At 40.2% G+C, this 23,871-nt stretch overlaps 2 protein-coding genes across 7 annotated transcripts in view; one reads left to right on the plus strand and one right to left on the minus strand.

The window, feature by feature from the left end:
* Positions 1 to 12,000, plus strand: part of UGP2 (UDP-glucose pyrophosphorylase 2) — a 31,621-nt gene extending 19,621 nt beyond the window's left edge. For both annotated transcript variants that reach the window (XM_083435370.1, XM_083435369.1), the window contains exons 5-10: positions 1,161 to 1,294; positions 3,386 to 3,683; positions 4,341 to 4,538; positions 5,464 to 5,706; positions 8,982 to 9,086; positions 11,080 to 12,000. In XM_083435370.1, the coding sequence (XP_083291496.1) occupies positions 1,161 to 1,294; positions 3,386 to 3,683; positions 4,341 to 4,538; positions 5,464 to 5,706; positions 8,982 to 9,086; positions 11,080 to 11,187 (1,086 nt within the window). In that variant the 3' untranslated portion in view covers positions 11,188 to 12,000. The remainder of the gene's footprint in view (positions 1 to 1,160; positions 1,295 to 3,385; positions 3,684 to 4,340; positions 4,539 to 5,463; positions 5,707 to 8,981; positions 9,087 to 11,079) is intronic.
* Positions 12,001 to 12,080: 80 nt separating this feature from the next.
* VPS54 (VPS54 subunit of GARP complex) overlaps positions 12,081 to 23,871 on the minus strand; it is a 42,273-nt gene continuing 30,482 nt past the window's right edge. For all 5 annotated transcript variants that reach the window (XM_083435294.1, XM_083435293.1, XM_083435295.1 and 2 more), the window contains exons 16-23: positions 23,576 to 23,639; positions 22,096 to 22,201; positions 20,961 to 21,048; positions 20,443 to 20,564; positions 17,501 to 17,581; positions 16,138 to 16,245; positions 13,980 to 14,074; positions 12,081 to 13,247 (exon numbers count right to left, since the gene is read on the minus strand). In XM_083435294.1, the coding sequence (XP_083291420.1) occupies positions 13,142 to 13,247; positions 13,980 to 14,074; positions 16,138 to 16,245; positions 17,501 to 17,581; positions 20,443 to 20,564; positions 20,961 to 21,048; positions 22,096 to 22,201; positions 23,576 to 23,639 (770 nt within the window). In that variant the 3' untranslated portion in view covers positions 12,081 to 13,141. The remainder of the gene's footprint in view (positions 13,248 to 13,979; positions 14,075 to 16,137; positions 16,246 to 17,500; positions 17,582 to 20,442; positions 20,565 to 20,960; positions 21,049 to 22,095; positions 22,202 to 23,575; positions 23,640 to 23,871) is intronic.

The raw sequence follows: 23,871 nt of genomic DNA on the forward strand, positions 1-23,871 counted from the left end.
CAACCATGAGGGAGCCAATCTAGCTTCTCCAGGGAGGGAGTTCCAGAGTCTGGGAGCAGCCACTGAGAAGGTCCTCTCCTGTGCGCCCACCAAGCATGCCTGTGCAGGTGGTGGGACCATCAGAAGGGCCTCCCTCCAAGATCTCAAAACCTGGACGGATTTGTATGAGGAAATACAGTATTTCAGATAGCCTGGCACTAAGATAGATAATAACCAGACCTTTGGATTGTGCTCAGAAAACCATAACAATATAATATTGAAATCACACTAAAATATTGACACAGTTACTAGTTAGACAGATGACTAGCAAAAATTAATAAGCAGCCCATCAAATACTACCAAATGCCTGGAAGAAGACTCTTAAATTGATACTGAAAATATAATACGGTCTATGCTAGGTGGTCCTTAGTAAATGAATTTCTAGTATTTATGGAGGAGGGGACTAGGATATGCCCAGGGTTGGAACTCAAGGGAACTCAGTTGGGCGCCATTGCCATTATAAGAGCAGAAGGGAGGCATTTATGGTGAGATCCAGCGTCTGTTTTTCTAGAAAAATAGCAATGGCTATACCTTCCCATGTGCTATAACTATTATATCTACTTTACTGCTTATGTAAATAATGAAACTATGTGACACACAACTGCTTTTTAGATAGATTTCAGCTTTATTGAAATTGTGTGTGGCGGTGGATTGATGTGAAAGTATTTAGCTGGTTAGAGTTACAACATTCTCAATGCTAGCTTAAGCATTTTATAAGCTCCTGCAGAAACTTTGTTTTTATTTCTACCATTTGCATGGAAAGCTGGGGAGACTTTACATTTATTGAAAATAAGATTTAAAAGGTGGATATTTCAATTTCCTTCGAAAGGTATTTATTTCTCTGTCTCAAGCTGGGCAACAAACTGTGGCTGTTATGTGTCACAGTTTTCCCTATAGTTATTCTCTTGGGTGGTGACGGCGGCATTGTGTGTGTCCATGCGTGTGTGTTTTAAGCAGTTCATTAGGAATCTATTCTGCTAATTTCTTCTGTCCATTGGACCTAAGAATGTATTCTTTGATCATTGTCCTTGAGTAAAGGATGATACAGAGAGTTATTTTAAGATGGCAAAATTAATATAATAATCCAGTAGTCCTTTCCAAATGTTTTTATTTCTTTACAGCATCTAAATAAAACCTACAATACAGATGTTCCTCTGGTTCTAATGAACTCATTCAACACTGATGAAGACACAAAAAAAATATTGCAAAAGTACAGCCACAGCCGTGTGAAAATCTACACTTTCAATCAAAGCAGGTATTGACAGCACTTGGTTTTAGGCCCTAAAAGCTACATGACTAGATGCAAGAAAGGCATATTCTGTATATACATTAGATCTTAACCCCTCCCAATTTACTTCGATTTGGGCAATTTGAAACAACTGCTTGAGGTCATTCTCTTCCCTTACCTCTTCCCCTGTATTCTTGCAATGTTGTGGGAACTCGCATCACTTTTCACTATGTAGCTTGACCATCCCTCTGCAGTGTTCGATGCATTTTTAAGCAGCCCTTGCCCCTATATGTTGATTTTAAATTGTCCTTTGAGATTAAAGGATCAAATTCAGAAATACACACTTTTTCTGTGAGCAGAAAGTCATAGCCACATGTAGTATAACTAAGTTGTAGCTGATGTTTGGAGTTAATTTATTTAAAGAATTTGAAAACCCGCTCTTCAGCAAGAAAAAAGAAAGAAAGAAAAATCTTTCAGAACAGCTTATAGGTCACTACAAACATATCTCAGCCATTAGGCTTGCAATCTAAAAATGCAAAAAGAAAAGAAAAAAGAATTGGAAGAGAGGAAGAAATAAGCTAACTCAGATACAACTTCTTGGTTAAAAGTTCTTCTAATGACCAGCTGGGGTGAAAGAATTAGATGAGAGGAGGAGCAAAAAGAGTATTTTGGCATTTTGTTTTTTAGGGGTTTTTGTTGGTGGGGAATATTAATTTTGTATATTAATTTTATATGTTCATGTGGACATTGTTTTAATTTGGTTGTGTGATTTTTTATTTATTGTTTATTCCTACTTTTGTCATGTTTGTAATTGTTTTTTCCTGCATATTGTAAGCTGCATTGAGCATGGTTTAAACTATGGAAAGGCGGCATACAAATGACATTATGTATGTATGTCTACAGCTGTGCTGACAGAATTGGGGTTTAGACCCCATTTTGGCACAGAAACCGCTTTGGTCGCCCTGTATGATGACCTCTGTCGGGAGAGAGACAGGGGAAATGTGTCCCTGTTAATTCTCCTCAACGTCTCAGTGGCTTTTGATACCATCGACTATGGTACCCTTCTGGAGCAACTGTCTGAGTAAGAGGTGGGTGGTTTCTGGTGGTTCCAGTCCTACTTGGATTGTTGTTCCCAGAGGGTGTCACTTGGGGAGTGCTTTTCAGCCATGTGGAGTTCTGCAGGGCTCAATCCTATCCCTTATGCTGTTCAACATCTACATGAAATCGCTGGGTGGGGTTATCCAGAAGTTGGGAGCATGTTGTCAGCAATATGCTGATGACACTCAGCTCTACTTCTCCTGTACATCTGCAGGTGAGGCAATGGAAGTGCTGGACTTCCTTGCCTTGATAATGGACTGGATGAGAGCCAACAAACTGAAGCTCAATCCAGATAAGACTGAGACCCTGTTAGTGGGTGGTTCCCTAGAACATCCTCTGAAGGAGCAGGTTCATAGCTTGGGGGTACTCCTGGATTCTTTGCTGTCACTTGGGGCTCAAGTGTTCTCAGTGGTGTGGAGTGCCTTCAGTCAGCTTCCGCTGGTGGCCCAGCTACGCCCCTGTCTGGACAGGGATAGCCTAACTACTGTTGTCTATGCTCTGGTAACCTCAGGGTAGGTTACTGTGATGTGTTATACATAGGGCTACCTCTGAAGACAGTTTGCCGAATGTTTCAGAAGCTGAACGCCAAAAACCCAGAAGTGAATGCTTCTGTTTTTGAATGCGCCTTGGAAGTCGAACAACTTCCGAGGCGCATTTCTCAATTTTCCACATTGAGCTTGCTGACAGCCCTTTGATCCTCTGTTTTTGAATGTTTCGGAAGTCGAATGGACTTCTAGAACGGATTATGTTTGAAAACTGAGGTTCCACTGTGTGTGTGTGTGTAATTGCACTACATTCCTTCTTTCTTCTGCTGTAGCCTGATACAGTGGCTGCTGCAAAGTGGCTGCTGATGGAGATGCCTGGCTTCTCAGCAGAGCTGGCAGTGGCCCCTCTATCCTCTGCTACCCCAAGTTCCCTTGTAGGTCATAAATATTTTGTAAAACTGTCCATTATCTCCCTTCCATACTTCAACTGCTCTCCAGCCCATGTTGGTGTCTTAAAGGGTATTTTCTTTTACAGGTACCCACGGATTAATAAAGAGTCTTTACTACCAGTAGCAAAAGATGTGTCCTATTCAGGAGAGAATTCAGAGGCATGGTATCCCCCAGGCCATGGGGACATCTATGCAAGTTTCTATAATTCTGGATTGCTAGATAATTTTATTGGTGAGGGAAAAGAGTATATTTTTGTGTCCAACATAGATAACCTTGGTGCCACTGTTGATCTCTACATCCTTAACCACCTCATGAATTCACCAAATGGAAAACGGTGTGAATTTGTTATGGAGGTCACCAATAAAACGAGGGCAGATGTTAAGGTAAATACAAATACTTATTTCAGAACTGTGTCTTTGTCATTGTAAATCACATACCAAGGACTGAAATGATTGGAGAATGTAATGATTGATATGACAAACTGGACCCATAGAAGTGTTACTTCCCCACCAGCCGATGAAATCCTGAATCTGATCCCAAGATTTGTAGTGCGTTGCAGAATGAAAGCAAGTAGTATTCTGACGGGGAATAGACTCTAACTTTTTTCTATTTATGACCTGCCTATTTTAATTTCTTTTTAGAATTTGTCTCCTTTGGCTGTGTCAAGACACTAACAATTTCAAAACAATTAAAATGCAAGCAAAAGCAAGATCCATTATTTATACTTTGTTATAGGTTACCTTAAACTATGACTTCATTGAACCATCTTTCTGTCAACAAAGTCACAATAGAAAAACCACTATTAAATGGCTGTTTTAATAAACAAGTAGAAAACTCTTGGTATGTCCAACTGTGTAATAGGTGGCATGGAACTGGTGAAAACATTCTAGCTGAATGCTGCCAAGATCACTTGTCTAATTTAAGCTAGAAACCAAAGGCAAGCAGGTCACAGTTAGTTTTAGCAAGGTAAATTTGCTTTTTTATGTTTGCTTGTGCCCACATAAAATTCCATTTCACTTATATTTGCTTTGTTTTTCCAGGGTGGTACGCTCACACAATATGAGAACAAACTGAGACTAGTGGAAATAGCTCAGGTGCCAAAACCACATGTAGATGAATTCAAGTCTGTTTCAAAATTCAAAATATTCAACACAAACAACCTATGGATTTCACTCTCTGCAATTAAACGGCTACAGGAGCAGAATGCTATTGATATGGAAATTATTGTCAATCCAAAGGTAAGAATCTGGAAAGGTCAGAAACTGAAGGGACAAAATTGAAAAGAGAGGGTAAAAATGCCAATCTTGAAAACTTTGTGTCAAGTTTAGGAAATATTGGAAGCCCGATCCAAAATATATCCTTTTGGATTAAGTAGCGGGAGAAGTATTTCAGAAAGTATTTATACTTCTCTTTATCACTTCTTCAGAAGTTTTGGATATAAAAAGCTTTGGATATTACAGGAATATATCCAAATTAAATTGGAAAATGTAATGTAGTTATTATGTATCAATTTTGGTTTTAAGGATCAAGAACTGGCAATTAATGTAAATAAATAAATGGACTAACTTATATTTTTATTATGACTTATTTGTATTGTATTGTTATGTGTAAACTTTGTTGTATATTTTGTTGTTCCTTCAGCTTGTAAACCGCCTTGTGCCCAGCAGTATAGAAAGGCAGTACACAAATTAAAAGGGATTATGATTTTTATTACCAGCCAAGTCCTTAAAGGTCCTCCCTTTCACGTCAGGCTACTTAGGGGACCAAAGAAACCTTAACGAGAGGTATTAGGATGACGTGCTAGGGATCTCTTCCTCCCCTGATTTATACTTTTTGTGGTTTGAAAGTGTGGTGCACTCGGACAAAACGCACATCTTTGAGCTATAGTTTGGATGGAGCAACTATTATTTACATATCTTTAGGAGCCAGGCGAAAGCTTCTCCCAGGACTTTGGCTAATTAAACAGCCTGGCCTTTTAAACTGGGGGCGGGGGCGGGGGTATTGTTTTTGTTTGTTGCTGTGGTATGTGTTTTTGTGTTTTATATTGTAAACCACTCTGTGATATTTAAAGAAATAACAGAAATTTTAATCATCATCATCATTGTTACCAATTCAGTTAACGTTCTTGAACAGTTACTTAACTGATGAAGCTTTTTCTTCCAGACATTAGACGGTGGTTTAAATGTTATTCAGCTGGAGACTGCTGTTGGTGCTGCCATTAAAAGTTTTGAGAATTCTCTGGGAATAAATGTACCCCGTAGCAGGTTTCTGCCTGTCAAGACCACGTCTGATCTTCTACTTGTGATGTCCAATCTATATAGCCTTAATGCTGGATCTTTAACAATGAGTGAGAAAAGGGAATTCCCTACTGTGCCCCTGGTCAAACTGGGAAGCTCTTTCACCAAGGTAAGCATAGCTCTTAAATGAGAGGAACAAGAAAAATGTTAATTGCAGATAATGGGTAAACAGTTTTATCAAGCTCCTTCACATGGCTGACTAGAAGCCAATTTAGTTGCGTTCCTGAATGCTGCCCTAAGAGTAAATTAAATGAACTGGAAATTTGGAGTGAGGTGCCTTCACTATGCTAATGACAATCAATTCTACTCTGTTTCACTGGAGTCAGGTTAACCAGTAGACTTACTGAATTGGGTTCAGTAACGGATTGGATGAGACACAGAAACCTGGAGTTCCATCTAAATAAGACAGATTCCATTGGTAGGTGGATCAGCAAGATGGTTTCTGAATAGGGCTTCAATCCCCCCAAAAGGACTAATTCTAGAGTCTGGGAGTCCTGATAGACCCGTCATCATCACTAGAAGTCCAAGCGGCATTGGTGGCATGCAGTGCCTTCCACCAGCTAAGAATGAAGCACGGCTGAGATTCCTCCCAGAGAGAGCCCGGGACAATTTTCCATGCTCTGATCACTTCTAGAATGGATTGCTAGTATTTGTTTTATAGAGAACTGCCTTTTGAATATTTCCCAGCGATTCCAATTTATTGCAAAACACAGCTGCTAAGTTACTAATTGTGACCAGCTGTATAGAGTATATCTTGTCAGTATTTAAATAGGCACAGTTTTGCATGTCTATTTTCAGGTACAATTGAAAGTGTTAGGTATTACTTATAAAGCACTAAATGGCTTGGTAGATGGCTACCTGAACAACTAGTATCTACCATTGCTTGCTTGAACCCTTCTGTCTCCCCTGGTGAGCCCACTGCTACCAATAAGTCCTTTAATCTCAGATGAAGAGAGGACCTTCTTGATGGTGGCGACTTGCATTTGTGTGTGGCATATCCTCTTCACATACATGCTTATCTGATGCCTAATTGGATGGTTTTTTAGTGCCAGGAGAAGACTTTTTATTTGCCTAGGGCTAGGCATTCTAGCTTGTAGAATAGCTCCTTTTAATTGTTTATAGCTTGGCAGTAAAACATTGACCATATTTGCATGTAATGGTGGACCAAGCTGTGTGGTTTTATTTTATTTTTAAATTATTTTCATTTTTCAATTTAACAATAATAATCATCAATTACATTTACATACCTACCTGTTTTGACTTCCTTCTTCCCCTTCCTTGGTTTCTTGTAAAAACATTTTCAGAACTGCATCTCCTCCTTAATTCCTTTTGTTTCTCTCTATATTTCTTCCAAAGTCACCTTTTAATTGCTTGATTTTAAATTAATCCTGCTGGTGTGTTTGTTTACAATATTTTTTAAGATGATCCACATAACTCCCCCATTCTTTCTTCTTGATTTCTTACTCTTCCCGTAAATTTTGCCATTCTTTATTTAACTTTGCTTGCCATTCTTCCTTTGTTGGGACAGTGCCCTCTTTCCATCTCCGTGCAAATAGCATCCTAGCGGCTGTGGTTGCATACATCAGCCATTTTGCTTGGTCTTTCAGTATATCCTGCCCTAGTATCCCTAAAAGAAAGGCTTCTGGTTTTTTAATAGAAGTTACTTTCAACATTTTTTTCAGTTCATTATAAATAATTTCCAAGAAGTCTTATACTATCTTACAAGACCACCATCTATGATAGAATGTGCCCTTTTCCTATTTACATTTCCAGCATGTGTCTGATTTTGACTTATACATTCTTGCTGATTTACTGGGTGTTAAGTACCATCTGTACATCATTTTCATATAATTTTCTTTCAATGTATAACATGCTGTAAATTTCAAATCCATATTCCATAACCTTTCCCATGCTTCCATTTCTGTATTATAACTAAAATCCCTTGCCCAGTGTATCATCACTGGTTTCACCTGTTCGTCTTTTGTTTCCCACCCCAAAAGAAGCTTATATATCTTAGATAATAGGAAACAAAGAAAATGTGTTAAGTCTCTTTCTAATTGAGAGGTTTGATTTAAAAAGCCATTCTTTTTATCTAAGCTGTGTGGTTTGTTTTAGCCAGATCTGCCTTCTCGAGATGGCATGCCGTAGAGTAGCTCTGTGTTATCTGATGTCTTTACCACTGTTGCTGGCAGAGTAGCTCAAATTGGGAATACTAGGCTCAGTTTACTTCAGCAGAACTAAAAGGTAAAGGTAAAGGTACCCCTGCCCGTACGGGCCAGTCGTGTCCGACTCTAGGGTTGTGCGCCCATCTCACTTAAGAGGCCGGGGGCCAGCGCTGTCTGGAGACCCTTCCGGGTCACGTGGCCAGCGTGACAAAGTTGCTCTGGCGAGCCAGCACCAGCGCAGCATACGGAAACACTGTTTACCTTCTCGCTAGAAAGCGGTACTTGCACTTAGGGTGCTTTTGAACTGCTAGGTGGGCAGGAGCTTGGACCGAAAGATGGGAGCTCACCCCACCATGGGGATTCGAACCGCCGACCATGCGATCGGCAAGCCCTAGGCGCTGAGGTTTTACCCACAGCGCCACCCGCATCCCTACTCAGAACTAGATGTACTTAAATGAAAGTGGCACAGTTTAATTGGTTTGTGGATTTGTTTGAAAATCTTGATACTGGAAAATCTCGACCCTTACTAGAAAACCCCTTGGGCAACAGGGTGACTTCCTTCACATCAGCATTTAACCAGAAAACCTACTATGGTAGGTATTCAAGGGCAAATTGAAGCAGGTTGATGTGCCTTGTTTTCACATTATTTTTAAACAGCTTTTTTTGTCAGAACTCTTATAAATATTCTCCTATGACAATGGCATATTTGATAGAGGATGCTTACACAATCTCATTTGTTCAGTTCAGTTTTCCATTGTTAACCCAGATCCAAGTCAGGTGTGTTGATCCATCAAACTGGCATGAGCAAGCTCCCATTTGCTCTATCCTGGGTGTGAACATTGCAACCCCAGGTCCTTCAAGTAATCATCTCTTAAAGCTATGAGTAGCCTACCTTTATTTCCAGAGGGATAACAATGATGCCTACCAGAAACCTTTAAACTTAGATGAATTTAGACAAGGACTGCTGCCCCCCTGACTGCAATTCCCTGTCCATTCATCACTTGCATTTTGCATGAAACTATAGGAAAATAATAATTGTCTTTAGTTAAAGGGGTGAGGGAAAAAAGTTATAAAATTCCATGATAAACAACTAAATAAGCATAGTTCTAGGTAGGCCATGTAGTTGTTTATATTTCAAATAATTCCCAGACAAACCTTTCATGATGACACATATATGGGGACCTGGGGCATCATTCTTTAATGTCTGCTTTTTGAAAAGGTTCAAGATTACCTGAAGAGGTTTGAAAGTATACCAGATATGCTAGAACTGGATCATCTGACTGTTTCAGGCGATGTCACATTTGGCAAAAATGTTGCATTAAAGGTAGGTCATACAATTTTCTATATACAAATTGCCTTTGTGTTTTGATAACATGTAGAAATCGTTGAACCTCCCTTAAGATTAAATATACAAATATTCATCTCTTCATTAGATGTAGAACATGTAATATGTGAAAGAAAGTATATATTTGCCTTCGAGAAATTTATTGAAAACCATTTGTTTCCCAGTGTGTGTACCCAAAATAAGAATCACACTACATCTGAAAATATAGTGATAAATCTCTGTAAGAGAAATGACATGTGGCATCTCTAATGGCCAAACTCAACCAGGGACCACTCGTTTAATTAAAAATAGTGTGGATGGCTTTTTAAAAGTTGTAAAAGTGGCCTGATCTGGACTGGGACTCTGGCATGGGGGGCTTTGACCATATGCCCCACCCGTGGTCTCATTTCAGATTGTGTCTCTCATGCCTGCTATTGGCACTGGAAGAAAAGCTCCCATTGGTGGTAACAGAAGCTTTTCTTCCTATGTACAGTGGTACCTCGGGTTAAGTACTTAATTTGTTCTGGAGGTCCGTACTTTACCTGAAACTGTTCTTAACCTGAAGCACCACTTTAGCTAATGGGGTCTCCTGCTGCCACCGCACCGCCGGAGCCCAATTTCTGTTCTTATCCTGAAGCAAAGTTCTTAACCTGAAGCACTATTTCTAGGTTAGCGGAGTGTGTAACCTGAAGCGTATGTAACCTGAAGCGTATGTAACCCGAGGTACCACTGTAGATGGAGTGCCCTGTGCTTTCTATCTGGACTGGAACCACAGCTAGGGGCAAAAGTGTCCCATGCCAGGAACCAGGAATATTTAGTTTTTAAAAAGTTTTTGATTGCTAATTGCAAGGTGTCACATATACTGCCTTGAAACATGGACATTTCATTAGGTTGCCATTGCTTAATAGTCTTGATACCTTCTCAGTTTGACCTCAGATGAACTGACCTGAGTTAACACTGTGAGCTTTTAATCAGTTTTGATTTCAAACATTAATTGTGCATTATTTGAAACCTATGTTGGTCAGTCCTGAACTTGCTGCCAACTTCCAAGTTCTAGCATATTTTACATCTCTGTTTATGTGTTTCTGTTTGTGATCTGCAGTCATTCATAATTGTTATCTCCCAAAGTCTTCTTCAAATAAAAAGGCACAAGTACTTTAGGCATTCCTCCAAGCCTTTGATTTTTGTTAACACTACCTATATCCATATAGTGGCAAGTAAAGTCCCATTGACTAATGAGACTTCTCAGTAAAAGGGATAGGTTTGAACTGGAAGTTGCCTTTCTGTACCTTTATGAGGTGTGCCCAGAGCTGTACACAGGATTCTAAATATTGATATATCTCAGATTAATATGGTGGAAAGCCTCTCCTCCTCCCGGAGGGGTTGTGAGCGGGAAACGATTCCCGCGTCATGCAGGGGGCGCTCTGCCCCCTGCTTCAACTCCAGGGGCTGGAGCGCCACGCCCTTCCCCGGTTGGGCACCCAATAGGGAAGCTCGGTGGGGGCGTGGCTTGCCGTTCAAATGCGGCCGCGCCAGCCATCCCCGCCATTGCACACACATTTTCTTTGAGTCACCCACCCTCCACTCCCTTTAGATTAGCTATGCGGGGATTGGGTCCTCAAATCACAATTTATCCTTATTTGCTGTTTGGAGTGACAAAATAGAAATACCTTCGGTACCGCTTTGCTGGTCTTCAAAAGAAATGGGGCCTGAAATTATTTGTATGCAGAGTTATTAAATATGACTAAGTTGCATAGTGTATGTAAACTAAGTTTTACAAATTTCTGTAGGTAAATATTTAGGATGTATTTATTTTATACCAGCCATACAAGTTTGGCATGAATCACTGTATGAAATGTATTAGAATTAATTCAAAACAGTTAAAAGCTGAGTTAAGAAAATCTAATTAAAGAGTTCAAGTCCAAGCAGCACACTCTTCCTTAATTAAAAAAAAGGTATCTGAATTTTTTCCCCTTTTTCTTTTATTATGTAGGGAACCGTCATCATCATTGCAAACCATGGTGACAGGATAGATATCCCACCAGGAGCTGTATTGGAGAACAAAATAGTCTCTGGAAATCTTCGGATCCTTGATCACTGATCCAATAAGTGAACTAATAGAGATGTTGGTAATATTTCCTAGTTTCACAAGTGGAAGAACCCATAGGCATTAGATTTGTACACAGAAGGTCTCTATACTTAGCTATCCACTCACTGTACCAACAGTATTATTTCTAAGTAATTTTTCTGTACTTTCTTAACTGAAAGAATATTTAAGATGCAGATCTTTAAATGAATCTATAATTCAGCTAATATAATCTAAAGTGCAATATTGTTTGTCTTAAGAAAAGGCAGACATCTCTTGTGTAAGATGTTTTAAGATGCTGATGTTCAATGAGTTTTGAATGGCTTGTAACTGAAAAAGCTGTGAAATACGCTGTTAACTATTAAGTGCAACCACCTTATAAAGCATAAATGGCACCCATGATAAAACACTTAGATGATTTATTAATATGGCACATAAGCTGTTTAAAATGTCTAGTACTTAACTGTTAACATTGTCTTCCGTCCTACAGTTAATACCTTCAAGCTATAGTACCATCACAGCAACGATAGCATTGCTCAGTTACCTCACTTTTATCCTTCTCTAAAGCTGGAGTTTTTGCTCTCTGTTTACCCAAAGAAGAGACACCTTAGAATGTTACTCCTTTACTGTCACCCCTCATCTTCTAGCTTCTCTTACTTTTTAGCTATTACTTCTTAAGAAATCCTAAATGTACTTCTAAATATGGGAAAATATCACCACCTCAGTGTACTTTATGTTCTTAGAATTAAATCATGTTTTGCTTGTTACAAATGTGGAAACAAATTCCACATCTGGAAGGTATGGAAATAAATAACATCAAGCCCCCTGCCTGAATTTTCTTTTTTGTTGTTAACAAAATCTGGCATTGTGCTTATCCTATTCTTAAAGAAGTTGCTCTCTTAAACAGCTCATTTTTACAACTTTATTTGATTGACAACGACTTCTGCTAATGTTAACAGATAGGCATGCCTGTCTGAAGAAATCACAGGCACACAAACATGGTAGACTATCATTGTACATAATCATCACAAGAGTAGGCACTCACTGGGTTTAGGTAAAAATGCTGTGAGGTGAAATACACAGGCACTTCATTACTTAAGAGAGGCAGGTACCAGCCTGAAAGGTAGCATTAGAAAAAGTATTCATAAATTAGTCATGCCTCATGTCCTGCTGCACTGAAGTGTGTAGTCAGAACTACACTTAACATTTTAAATAGAGTGGGGAGGTGGGAAAGGAAGTAAATAAACTACATGGAAGTTGGCAAATTAGAAGTCCATGGAAGGGGTTCTTAAAAGAAGTGTTCAAAAAATTAACACACTCCCCCCCCCCCCAATAGTTTGACAAGCTTACTGGCTATGATAAGCTATCTTATTAACATGCCCTTATACTCAGAATAAGTTGCAGGGCTTTACTTTCAAGAGCTGGGAAACATTTAAAATGTCATCTTCTGGTGGGAGTATGAAGATCATTTATGGAAATACTTTGGAACAGGATGCACCCTAACAAATCCAAATCTATGCAGGTAAGACTTTATAGAAACATCTGTAAAAAAATAATTTAACAGTAAAGTTTTATACTGAAAACATTTTCTATAATTCAACAGCAAGAATTTTCAAACTACCATCATTAAATAAAGGTGAGACACCATGTGAATTTCATTGCACTAGAGGAAATGCAAAGCATCTTTTTAATATAAAGATTTACAGAGCACTCTCTAGAAAACTACAGCTGTGTTACAGCTATATATTCTTTTGGATTTGGTCCAAAGAAACCTGAGCCTCGTTCCAGAAAGAATGAAGAAATTGCACAGAGAACTGATCACTTTTCTTGCAAAAGAACTATCAAAGTCATCCCCATAGTTGGTTTTCACCCCATCACAAGGGAGCTTCCTCTTCTATGTTCCAATAATTCATCTTCTACAAAGAAGAAACCATCCCATGCCAAGAGGCAATTCTGCTCTGCTGGACTATCACCTCTTCTGTTCCCAGATTTCAGCCATGTTCAAGTCTAGGGTTTGAAGCCCTTTCAAAGCTTGGAGATTTCCAGTGTAAAAAGCTACATCTGCTGTAACCAATCTGAAACAGAAATAAACACATTGAGGAGACAAAAGGGCTGGATCTATAGGCAAGAATTTTAGATCTTGTTTCAAGCTAAGTGTTGTGCACGTGGTCTTGTGTGCTAAGCCTGATCTATTTTGCTTTGTACTGTATTTGTGTTGCATTTCAACACAAATACACGGTGGCCCAAAAGTAGGTAGACTGCTTTAGAATCCATTTTCTTTGTACTGGACTCAAGTTTGCCATCATCATTCACAATAATCCTTTTATCTGACTCCACTATTATTTTTAACTGCCAACCTGAAATTTAACGGCAACTTTGTTGTATGTCATCTATGTGTACCCAAATAATCTGTTGTGATGAATTTCATTGATTCAACTGTATATCTACTTTTGGGCCACCCTGTATAGTTAATACAGTTAGAAAATATCACCATCTACTATTAGTGTAAGGTAGTATTAAAACTGCTTTTAATTCCTGAAGAGCTGTGATGTTCAAAATCACAAAATACTATGTTTTGTGTTTAATAATATAACTTCTATAAGATAACTACATCAAATATGCATCCATTAAATTCCATATTCTCTTGCTAGAAATCTCTTTCTCAAAACGTTTATTGTATTCTGGATCTCAACACTTGTGTTCTTTCCCATAGTGTCCAGCAGTATCAATCAAATGCTTAAAGGAGATAGACTGTATTTAGCAGCCTTACCCTTGAACTCCTATATAAAAAACCTTGTGTAACATACCCATTTTGAGGTCCTCCGTCATTGACTACATTTAAGTGGGCCAATTGCCTCTTCAAGTGAAGTTTGTAGCTTGCATTAATTCTTAAAAACAACATCTAGAGAACAATATAGAAGATGTTCCTTTTTAGAATATATAGTAAGAAGGTGAAAGGTTTTGTTCTCTTGAGGAGTGACTATGAAGAATACAGAAGGCTCAACTTATGCCGAGGTTATGTTCTGGGGCTAGCGCGTAAAGCCAAAATTGTGTATAGTCAAAACACACTGGGTTCAGTGGTGGGTAGGATTGCCAAACTCTTCTTTTCCCATATGTCTGCCCCCTTATTTTTATTTTATTGCCAAGCATATGTGTGCAAGTTAAATGCACTTAGGTTGTGAGTTGTACTCACTTTCATGTACATACCGAACTTCGCCTTTATGAGCCACTGTGCACTTCCGCCAGCACAGAAAATAATGAGCACTTCATAAATAATGGTTCCAGCATTTTTGTGGTTGTTTTCTTTAAAAAACAACCCCCTAGTTCTCCATACTTTCCCCTGGAACTGAAGGAATGGGTTTCCCAAACCCTAGTTTGGGGTTTCCCGGCCAACGCACCAAGGCACAGGGAGGAGGGGTACTCTTCCCCCCCATGGGGTTTGGGAAACCAATTCCTTCAGTTCCAGGGGAAAGTATGGCATATTTTTTAATGATGTCATCTCACATAACAACTCTGCATGAATGGACTGCGCCAAAGGTTAATAATATACAGTGGTGGTGTGAAGCTACTTATAGATGCTACAGTCCCACTTGGGGTGTGGCCATGGAGATATGGGTGTCAGTAGCTTTCATGTAGGGCCATAATATTTAAACTAGTACCAAGAAATGGTTTACTTATTTTCTGATTCGTGGGAATCTCCTTGCCCAAGCACACACAAACTTACAAGTAAAATTAATGAGACAATATCTGCAATTAAATAGTATATGTTACTTGTTTTAAATAAAAAGAGTCCATTACTTCTCCCATCCTGCCCTACTAGACCCGGTGGGTTTGGCTCCCTCTAGCACTTGAGAGCAGGAATATACTTGCCTCTCAGGAACTTCTAACTAGCCCATTTCCAGAAGCAACCTCAGTCACTAGTCCCACAGTCGCTGGCAAGACAATACCACTGGGCACTGCTTGCAACTGGAACTCTCTTCCATCTTTGTGTGGATCCTGTAAATTTCTGATGGGTATTGGTAAGAGGACCCATGTATGGGGGTTAACAAACAATAGGGAAATGGCTGGTGCCTGTTTTTAAAAACACGGGACTAGCGCATAAAGAGCTCCAGTAGCAGAGTTTAAATCTGGCATCAAGCAGATTAAAGAAGCACAGGGTTGGGCTATTAAACCTTTTGATTCCATTCCTGCTGCTTGAGTCAACTGGTCCCCTTCTAACCCACCCCATACAGTGAAATAGACCACACTCTGAAGTTAGTTTAAAAATGCCTTACTTAATCAAGTCACAGACATGTAGCAACATTAAGAAATGAAGATACTTGTTTTTGGGATGATAAATACAGCAAAGGCAGCCTCAGACACACGAGGCAGAGAGCTATGCGGAGGCACGTCTGCCTCCATGGTGTGCAGCATGAGAAAGAGGGAGAGAAGAACACCTTTCCCATCACTGATCCTACTCTGTACTCACTAGCACTGTTAGGGTTGACTGCACATCTCCCACAATTTCTTCCTTCTCTAACCTGGCAAAAAACCCAGAATGAGGTCGCTTCTGGGAACGAGTTAGTTACAAGTTCCTGAGAACATTCCTGCCTTTGAATGCCAGGGGGAACCAACCCACCTGGTTCAGCATGACAACACAGAAATACCTAGTGGACCTTTTCCCCAAGGCTATTCAAAGACTCCATAATGAAAGGCTTTACTTGCAGCCATATTTCAAATGAGGTAAAGCTATTCCAATACTGATCTCTATTTTTTGGATATTTACTATTTATGTGTTACATAAAATAAGGAATAATTTACATATGCATAGCATTTTAAGCCAAGATCTTAAATAACGTGAGATGTGATCCTCCTTGTATGAGTAATCAGCAAATGTAGACTTCATTTGCAGTTGCCTCTTCAACTATTGGGAGCATACGTGACACTCCTACAGCAGAAATAAACACACCACTCAAAACGGTTCACCTGTGTTTGCTCCTCAGGAAGAAGGTCATATATTGCTTCATGCATCTTTGCCATCTGTTTACAAATATTCCTGAAGCAGGTGGAAGGAACAGGTGCTTTCACCTCATACTGTTAACAAAGACAGAGAATGTGTCACTAAAGTTGTTTTCTGGCTGCTACTTTAAAAAAACACTGGAAATTCATGGGTTGCCAGTTCATTTCTGGGCCCAATCTAAGGAGGTGCTTATGTTAACATTTTAAGCCCAAATGATCCAGGCCCCAAGTATCTGAAGAGCCACCCCCTTCCCTACAGACCCTCTCAGGTGTTCAGATCAGCAGGGGATGCCTGCTTGGTAGTTCTGCTGTCCACAGAACTTGGGGTGGTGGCCCAGGAGAAGGCATTCTCTGTGGTAGGCCCTAGCTTGTAGAACTCTCTCCTCAAAGCTGTGTCTGGCAACTTCAATTTTCAATGAATGCTGAAGGCACGCATCTTTACCTTGGCCTTTGACACCTGATAAATATCTTCTTAAGAGTTTCACCCTAAATCACCCTATTTTTGTGATTCTGGAGCCAGGTTCACCACAAGTAGATTGCTTTAAACTATTTTTAACATTGTATTTTAAATTAATGTATCCAACCCTGAGACCCTAGTCTCATCAGGAGTAATAATCTTTCTGCTGACTGGTTCAGTTTCTCATCATCAACTATGATGTGCTATACAGATGATTGGTAATGTGCTAAAATTCTGATCAGATAACTACCATAAAATATCTTCTTTCCCAGCTGTTAAGAAAAACTGCCCCAAAGAACAATATGTAAGTTTTCTGCAAATGCAAATACGATGCACAATAGAGCTATGCTCTATGTACTTTATGTACATACAATATAGCTCAGCATGCAATGGGAGGGGCTGTTTGCACGGGGAACTCCCATGTACACCTCTGCACACACAGAGTCTGGGTTTGGAGTGGAACTGGAGTCTTTGTTTAAGAATGTATAAGGGAGGCACACCTGACCTTGCCTTATGAGTCTGGGGTCCATATCTGGACATTTATTCTTTTATTTGCCATTGAACTACTAATGTAGCAAGTTAGCAAAATACTGCACAGTGGACGTCTTTGAGCAATTATCTGATAAAACTTAGAGGTATCCTCTATAATTCTCTGCTACAAATAACAATACTAAAAATAAGACATTTCAAACCAGAAAATTATTAGAAAAATACCTTGCTAACGTATTCAAAATACCTAAGCCTACTGAACTGCTAAGAAACAATAAGCACCTGAACAAGGAAAGTATTGTCCATGTACCCACTAAGTATTCTGGATGAGCTGAAGAACTTAAACCTTTGTTAAGAAGCATGATTCTATCCGCAAATATTTACCTTAGAGAGCAGCTTGTCAAATAAGCTATCCATTATGGCTACGAGCTTTGCTGAAATTTCAGCTATGTGGTCATGATAATCCTGAAAAGAATATAATATTTATTATTTATATTTATGCAAGAGTCTGTCCTAAAGAGCCTATCCAGAAGGCATGAAGAAAACCAAAGGTGACTACAATGCATTTGCCGCTGCTGCTCCATTTTTAATCAGTAATACTTACTTGGAAGTGCCCACCAATGCCGGCTGACCAATTAGTCTGGTCTACATTTGCCCTCACTACCAAGACCTGTGGCAGCTGGGAGTTTTGGGAAAAGTCAAGAGATTTCCCTGACTTGTGCAACAGTATGAAGGTGAGGAAAAGCAATTTTTTCCCTTCTGCATGGAAGAAATTACATCTCTCTCAAGCCCATTACAGTTTCTTATCTTATCCAAATCTCCATGCAAATGAAACAAGACTTTGTCTTCCTCAATCCTTCTAGATCTGTGGTTCACAATTAGCTAATTACTGAGGACCCCCTATTTTTCTAAAGCCAAGCCACAGACCCCTACTTAGGAAAATTTTGATAACTCTGTGGTAGTTACCTGTGCAAAGCAATTATCTGAGGAAAATGTGGGGTAGCCTAGGGGATTTTAGCTTTACTAAAGGATTTTATGTAAAATTTGTTATATTACCAAAAACTGCCTATCACCAGACAGCAGGAAAAATGTGTCCCCACTACTTAAAAAGGAATTGTGTCCCTAACTTGTACGTGTTCTATATGCAGAAGGCTTTTTGTATGGGAGAGTATTCAAACATGCCATTCCTTACTTCTAATCTGAAATGGTACATCCTAGCAAAATTTTGCAGCATATGGTTCTGCTAACTAAAAGATCTTGCACCTTCAAGACATAGGTGAAGGCTTGGCCAGGGCTTGATAAGGTATTGGGGAAGACTGAGTGGAAAACAGCTGGAATGTTGGAATGGTGGTAGTAGTAGTAGTAGTAGTAATTTATTACTGTTATTTAGTCCTCCTGTGCGCAACTCATTAATCTCTTTGAGCTCTTGGCTCCCTCCAGCTGGCGCTGGTAGCAGAGGAACTCAGGAGCTGCAGCAGTTTCACCAGCGATCGACCACGGAGTGAAGCCACCATCCCACTCTGCCCTCACACCGACAGAGGCAGAAACAAGCTGTGTCGGCGAGGCACAATACAGCTTGTTCCTCCCTCCACGTCTTTAAACTGCTCGGCGGAGGAGCACGCGGCTGCCCTTGCCTCAGTCAAGCAGTTTTATGAGGCCTCTAATTTGCCCTGCGGTCACATGAGCTGGTGGCAGGGTGGGGGCTCAATGAAACTGCTCCACTGAAGGGTGCACGGTTGCCGCTCCCCTCAGCCGTGCAGTTAACGGAGCTTCCAGCCCCCCTCTGGATCATTCAGCTGGGGGACCAGAGGCCTCTTTCACCCCCAGCTGAGCATTTCAGCAAAGCCCCAATGCTCCTTGGATCAAACATAAGCCCGAGAGGCATCAGAACTCGCTCACTGTGTAGGGGTGGGCCATGTTTCTCAGCTGCTTCTTACTGCCCTAAGGTGGGAAGAAGAAGCCAAAATAAATTCCATACATAGTAATATGTCAGCATATACCGGTATTTAAGGTAAAGGTAAAGGGACCCCTGACCATTAGATCCAGTCGTGGATGACTCTGGGGTTGCAGCGCTCATCTCGCTTTATTGGCCGAGGGAGCGGGCGTACAGCTTCCGTGTCATGTGGCCAGCAGGACTAAGCCACTTCTGGCGAACCAGAGCAGCGCACGGAAACGCCGTTCACCTTCCCGCCAGAGCGGTACCTATTTATCTACTTGCACTTTGACGTGCTTTCGAACTGCTAGGTTGGCAGGAGCAGGGACTGAGCAACAGGAGCTCACCCCATTGCGGGGATTTGAACCGCCAACCTTCTGATCAGCAAGTCCTAGGCTCTGTTAGCTACTGATATATCACAATGTTGAAAAGAAAGGATTGCCCAGCCATAGCACTAAACTAAATCATCAGACATTGAGCTGCTGTGGTAATCACAGTGGCAATTTGCTTAGCTATTTCCCGTTGGACTTCCAAGATGAGACATGAATCCCAAACTCATAAGGCAAGATTAACTGAAAACCGTACTACAAGCAGTGGGAGAGTCCTCTAAACTAAACTAGTTGTTGAAAGCAATTAGTTCTTTTCAGTGAAAACATAGAGAGCAAGGGGGGAGGGATCCCTTACATTTTTTAAAAATGATAAGCATGTGAGCTGTTTGCACTCTCTTCCCCCCTCCCTATGAAACTGTGTCACAGGTTTTTGCCCAATCCCAGTTTACTTGCCATCCCCTAACTCTTTCACAAGTTTTCCCCCTACCAGCAAGCAGGTGCTGGTTGTGAGCAGAGGCTGGGTGGCCCCTGGAAGGCTTTCACTGTGCAGTTAACAAGATAAGCAAGTCCCTGGCAGGGGGCGGTGCCATGGACCCCCTGAGTGTGTTCCGCAGACCCCCAGGGGTCCCAGGGCCCCTAATTGGGAACCACTGTTCTAGATGCTTAAAAGACAGCTTTTTCTCCCATGTACAATGGAGTATGGAAGATGGGAGTTTACAGAAAGGAAGCAAGAGCAGGTGGGACTGCAGCACAAAGGGAATCTGTTGGCAGTTGCTGGAATTGGTATTATGGATGTGAACTTATTCAGAAGAAAAGAAAAAGGTTTATGAGATCCTATAGCATCTATTCCCAGGACTGTCAATGAACAAAGGCAGATGAGCAAATGGACATTCACATTGCACCGAGGTTATTACTCTGCAACCATAGTAATGCACACCTCTAGGTTGGAACCACAAAAACGACGGCCCATGCAGGGAATGTAAAATACATGCAGGTTTTTCTTACCTAATAACAACAACAATAGTAACAAGGTATTTCAGTCCAGAAAATTATTAGAAAAATACCTTGGTAATGTGGTCAAAATGCCTAAGCATGCTGAACTGTTTGGGTTGCAGGCGAGCTTCAAAGTGAGCTCTGATAACAGGAATGTAGTGCACTATGAGCTGTAGGCAGCGTGATGAGAGGGCTGTGAAGACAGAGAAGAAAACAGAACAAAACAACACAGAAGAGCTATTACTATATTATGAGATCTTTTCCTATGCAAACTGCAATAAAGAAAATATGCACAGCATTCTGCATGAGGAAATACTACTTTTATTTTAGAAATTCACCAACAGCATGTTCCTAAGGCTTACTGTGCCAGTACACAAAAGTTAATCAGAAGGCAGCTCTTTTTCATGAACTGAATTTTAAAATATCTATTGCATGCTAGCTCCTTCACATACTGCCCATAAAAGAATTTGCAATACAACCACATTACAACCACAAAAATATGTTCTGGAAAAGCTGCCTACTCAAAGTTTCTTTAGAAAATTGAAAAGGGAATTTACATGACCATAGAAAGTTTAAGCCAAATCCATACCTAAATTTTTTGTAGTTATTGTTTTCAAGCCAACCACTTGCAGGGCACCTGCTCCAAGCACTAGCTGGCAACTTCTTGAGTTGAAATACTGAGAAAGAGAGAAAGGTAAACAGTAACACAGTGGCTGATGGGAATTGGGAGTCATGTTGTAGTTATCTTATGATCTTATAGACAAATTCATGGAAGATAAGGCTACAAGTTATGATAGCTGTACACCATCTCAGCATCCGAGGCAGCATGTCTCCAAACACCAGTTGCTGGGGGGGGGGGGGGGGGGAGAGTGGGAGAGGAGAGGGCATGGTGAAAAACAGGTTGCTGCTTGACTGGAAAGTGCTTTAGTCTGACTCAGCTGGACTACGTCCCCCAGAGCCTCTGGAGAGGGTTCTAGGAGTGGGGAGGAGAGACGTGAGCTTGAAAAGCCTCTTTCCATGAACTGTTGTTCCAACAGTCTTAGTGCAGATTCTGTATCGTACAGGGTGGGGGGTGGGGACTAGATGAACTCTGGGATCCCTTCCAACATTTATGATTCTCACTTCCTTTACGACAACAATTACCAAGTTCTTAGTTTTTCTGAGACATGCAATGCCACAGTACTTATTTTATTCCAGCTAGATACTTGCAGAAATCAGCACCTTAGTGCTAAAAACGAAACAAACAACTCTTCCAAGAAACTGAAAATACTGGCCTTTATCAGCAGCGTTAAGTCAAATGGTCTTTCAAAGCACAAGGCAAGGCCTTTGAATTTGTTCAGTTATAGATTAAGTTATTCTCTGTTTTACTAATTTGTGGTTTAATCTCAGTGTCTGAAGCTGATCCAGCTGGCTGTGAGCTAGGAGCAGCACAAAAATTAATAACGACATTCAAAAGGACGGAGGGAAGGCATATGGCTTAAATATCAAAGTCAACACTGGGAGTTGCTTTGCATCCCACAAGGGGAAAAAATGAACAGAAAGCTCTCTTACAAACTTTTGTGTGCATCAAAAAGAGTTCAAAGTCCTACACAAGTTTTCTGATGTTTCCCCCCACATTTTCCTTGACCACACCTATTTATTTTCATAAAGCCATTTCATAAAAATATATTTTAAAAAGCAAGGTACATTCCCTGCATTTTAGGAAGGATCTGAGGGAGCTGTACCTTTAGTAAATCAGACAGACGAGTAAGCATGTCAGTAGCTATTGAGGGGATGCTATCCACACATTGGCAGTATTCAAGGATGATTCTAATTAACAACAACACTGTCCTGCAAGACAAAGAATCAAACATACACACTCAGACCATATGACAGACTGCAAGTCATCAAAACATCTTTAAAAACACACTTCAACCTTTTCCTTCTCATCTTTTGCTATTAGCCAACACCACTGCCTGCCAATTTCTACTGTGGCTCCTGAATTTTACTTTCCAGGTGAGTTCAGCTTATATGCCATTGAATTAAATGGGGAAATTCTCACTGGCTTCAGTAGAGCTAGCTTATGGTCAGTGAAAGAGATGGTGCATTTTAGGGAAAGTCACAAATACCAACTACTGATGTGTTTTTGACGGAGTAGGAGGGTGCAATTTTCTGCAGCAAAATGGTAAAAGATCCGAAGTTATTTCAACGAAGTATACTGCTGTGACTACACACACACACACACACACACACACACACACACACACGGAGTGCTCAGCAATTCTAAGAAGCCAACAGCAACCTATCCAAAATAGACAAAGCACTCCTCTTTGACCTCTAGAACCATTCTGCCAAATTTGGTTAAGATATCTTAAGTGATGACTGAATGCATAAGTGTTTAGATAGACAAACAAAATTTCAAAATATACAGTAGATTGGTGGAGTGGTTAGAGTGTCGGACTAGGAACTGGGAGAGCAGGGTTCAAGTCCTCACTCGGACATTAATTCCATTGATTGATCTTGGGCCAGTCACAGTCTCTTAGCATAACCTACCTTACAGAATAAGGGGGCGTACCATTTACACCACCTTGAGCAACTTGGGATGAAGAGCGGGACATAAATATAACAATATAAAAAGGGAATCCAGCATTAACAGTACAATCTTCAGCTAAAACATAAAAATACTAATGCATACCAGTTTCTCTTGTTTTATATTCTAGAGGCTCAACCCAGAAAAAAACAGGCATCAAAGTTAATGAACCACTTTCATTTGTTGATCAATTCACTTTTAGAGAAATCATATAAATTTACTTCCTCTTCTTTTAAATATTCCTACTCTTACTTAATCATTGCTATCCCAACAGTACATTGGGGTCACAGCAGCAACATCAATTAGATGAAAAACCTTTTAAAAAAAATCTTACTTTTGAATCTTTCTTTTTACTAGCATTTCCTAAACATTAAGTTCAGAGCACACAGCAGTGACTTAAAACAGAAATACTGGTGTGGTATGTACCATATAATATCTCTGGCTACTAATTTTGGAGAAACCCAAATTATCACCTGATAAGATCAAAAGAAAGAAAACAAACATTTGACTGAAATTTGCTGAGGATTTTAAAAAGGGAGACTTACTCAGGAGTTTTCCTCAACTTCCACAAAAACTAATAAATATTTTAATATTCAAACGTGAACTTGCCATGATGGGGAACACACATGTCTTACCCAACTACAGCATATTTTTGTCCATCAACAACAAGGAAGTCAGTTGGCTTTCTTTCTTCAGGTGCTAAAACAAGTGAATAAAAAAGGAGGGGGGATCTAAAATTAAAAACAACACAAATAACATTGCAACTGTCTCTTTAAAAAAAGGCCCAGGGATGAAAATTACCCTGTACTTTACTCCTCCATTTCCACTTTATAACACTGGCATACAGTCCGTGAACCGGAGGGACTAGCTTAGTCCCCCGGGCGCATGCTCAGGTGCAGAGGGAAGCAGGTTCTTCAACAGAGTCCCTCTA

This window comes from Podarcis tiliguerta (genome assembly GCF_965153285.1).
Source record: "Podarcis tiliguerta genome assembly, chromosome: 3".
Classification (NCBI taxonomy): Eukaryota; Metazoa; Chordata; class Lepidosauria; order Squamata; family Lacertidae; genus Podarcis; species Podarcis tiliguerta.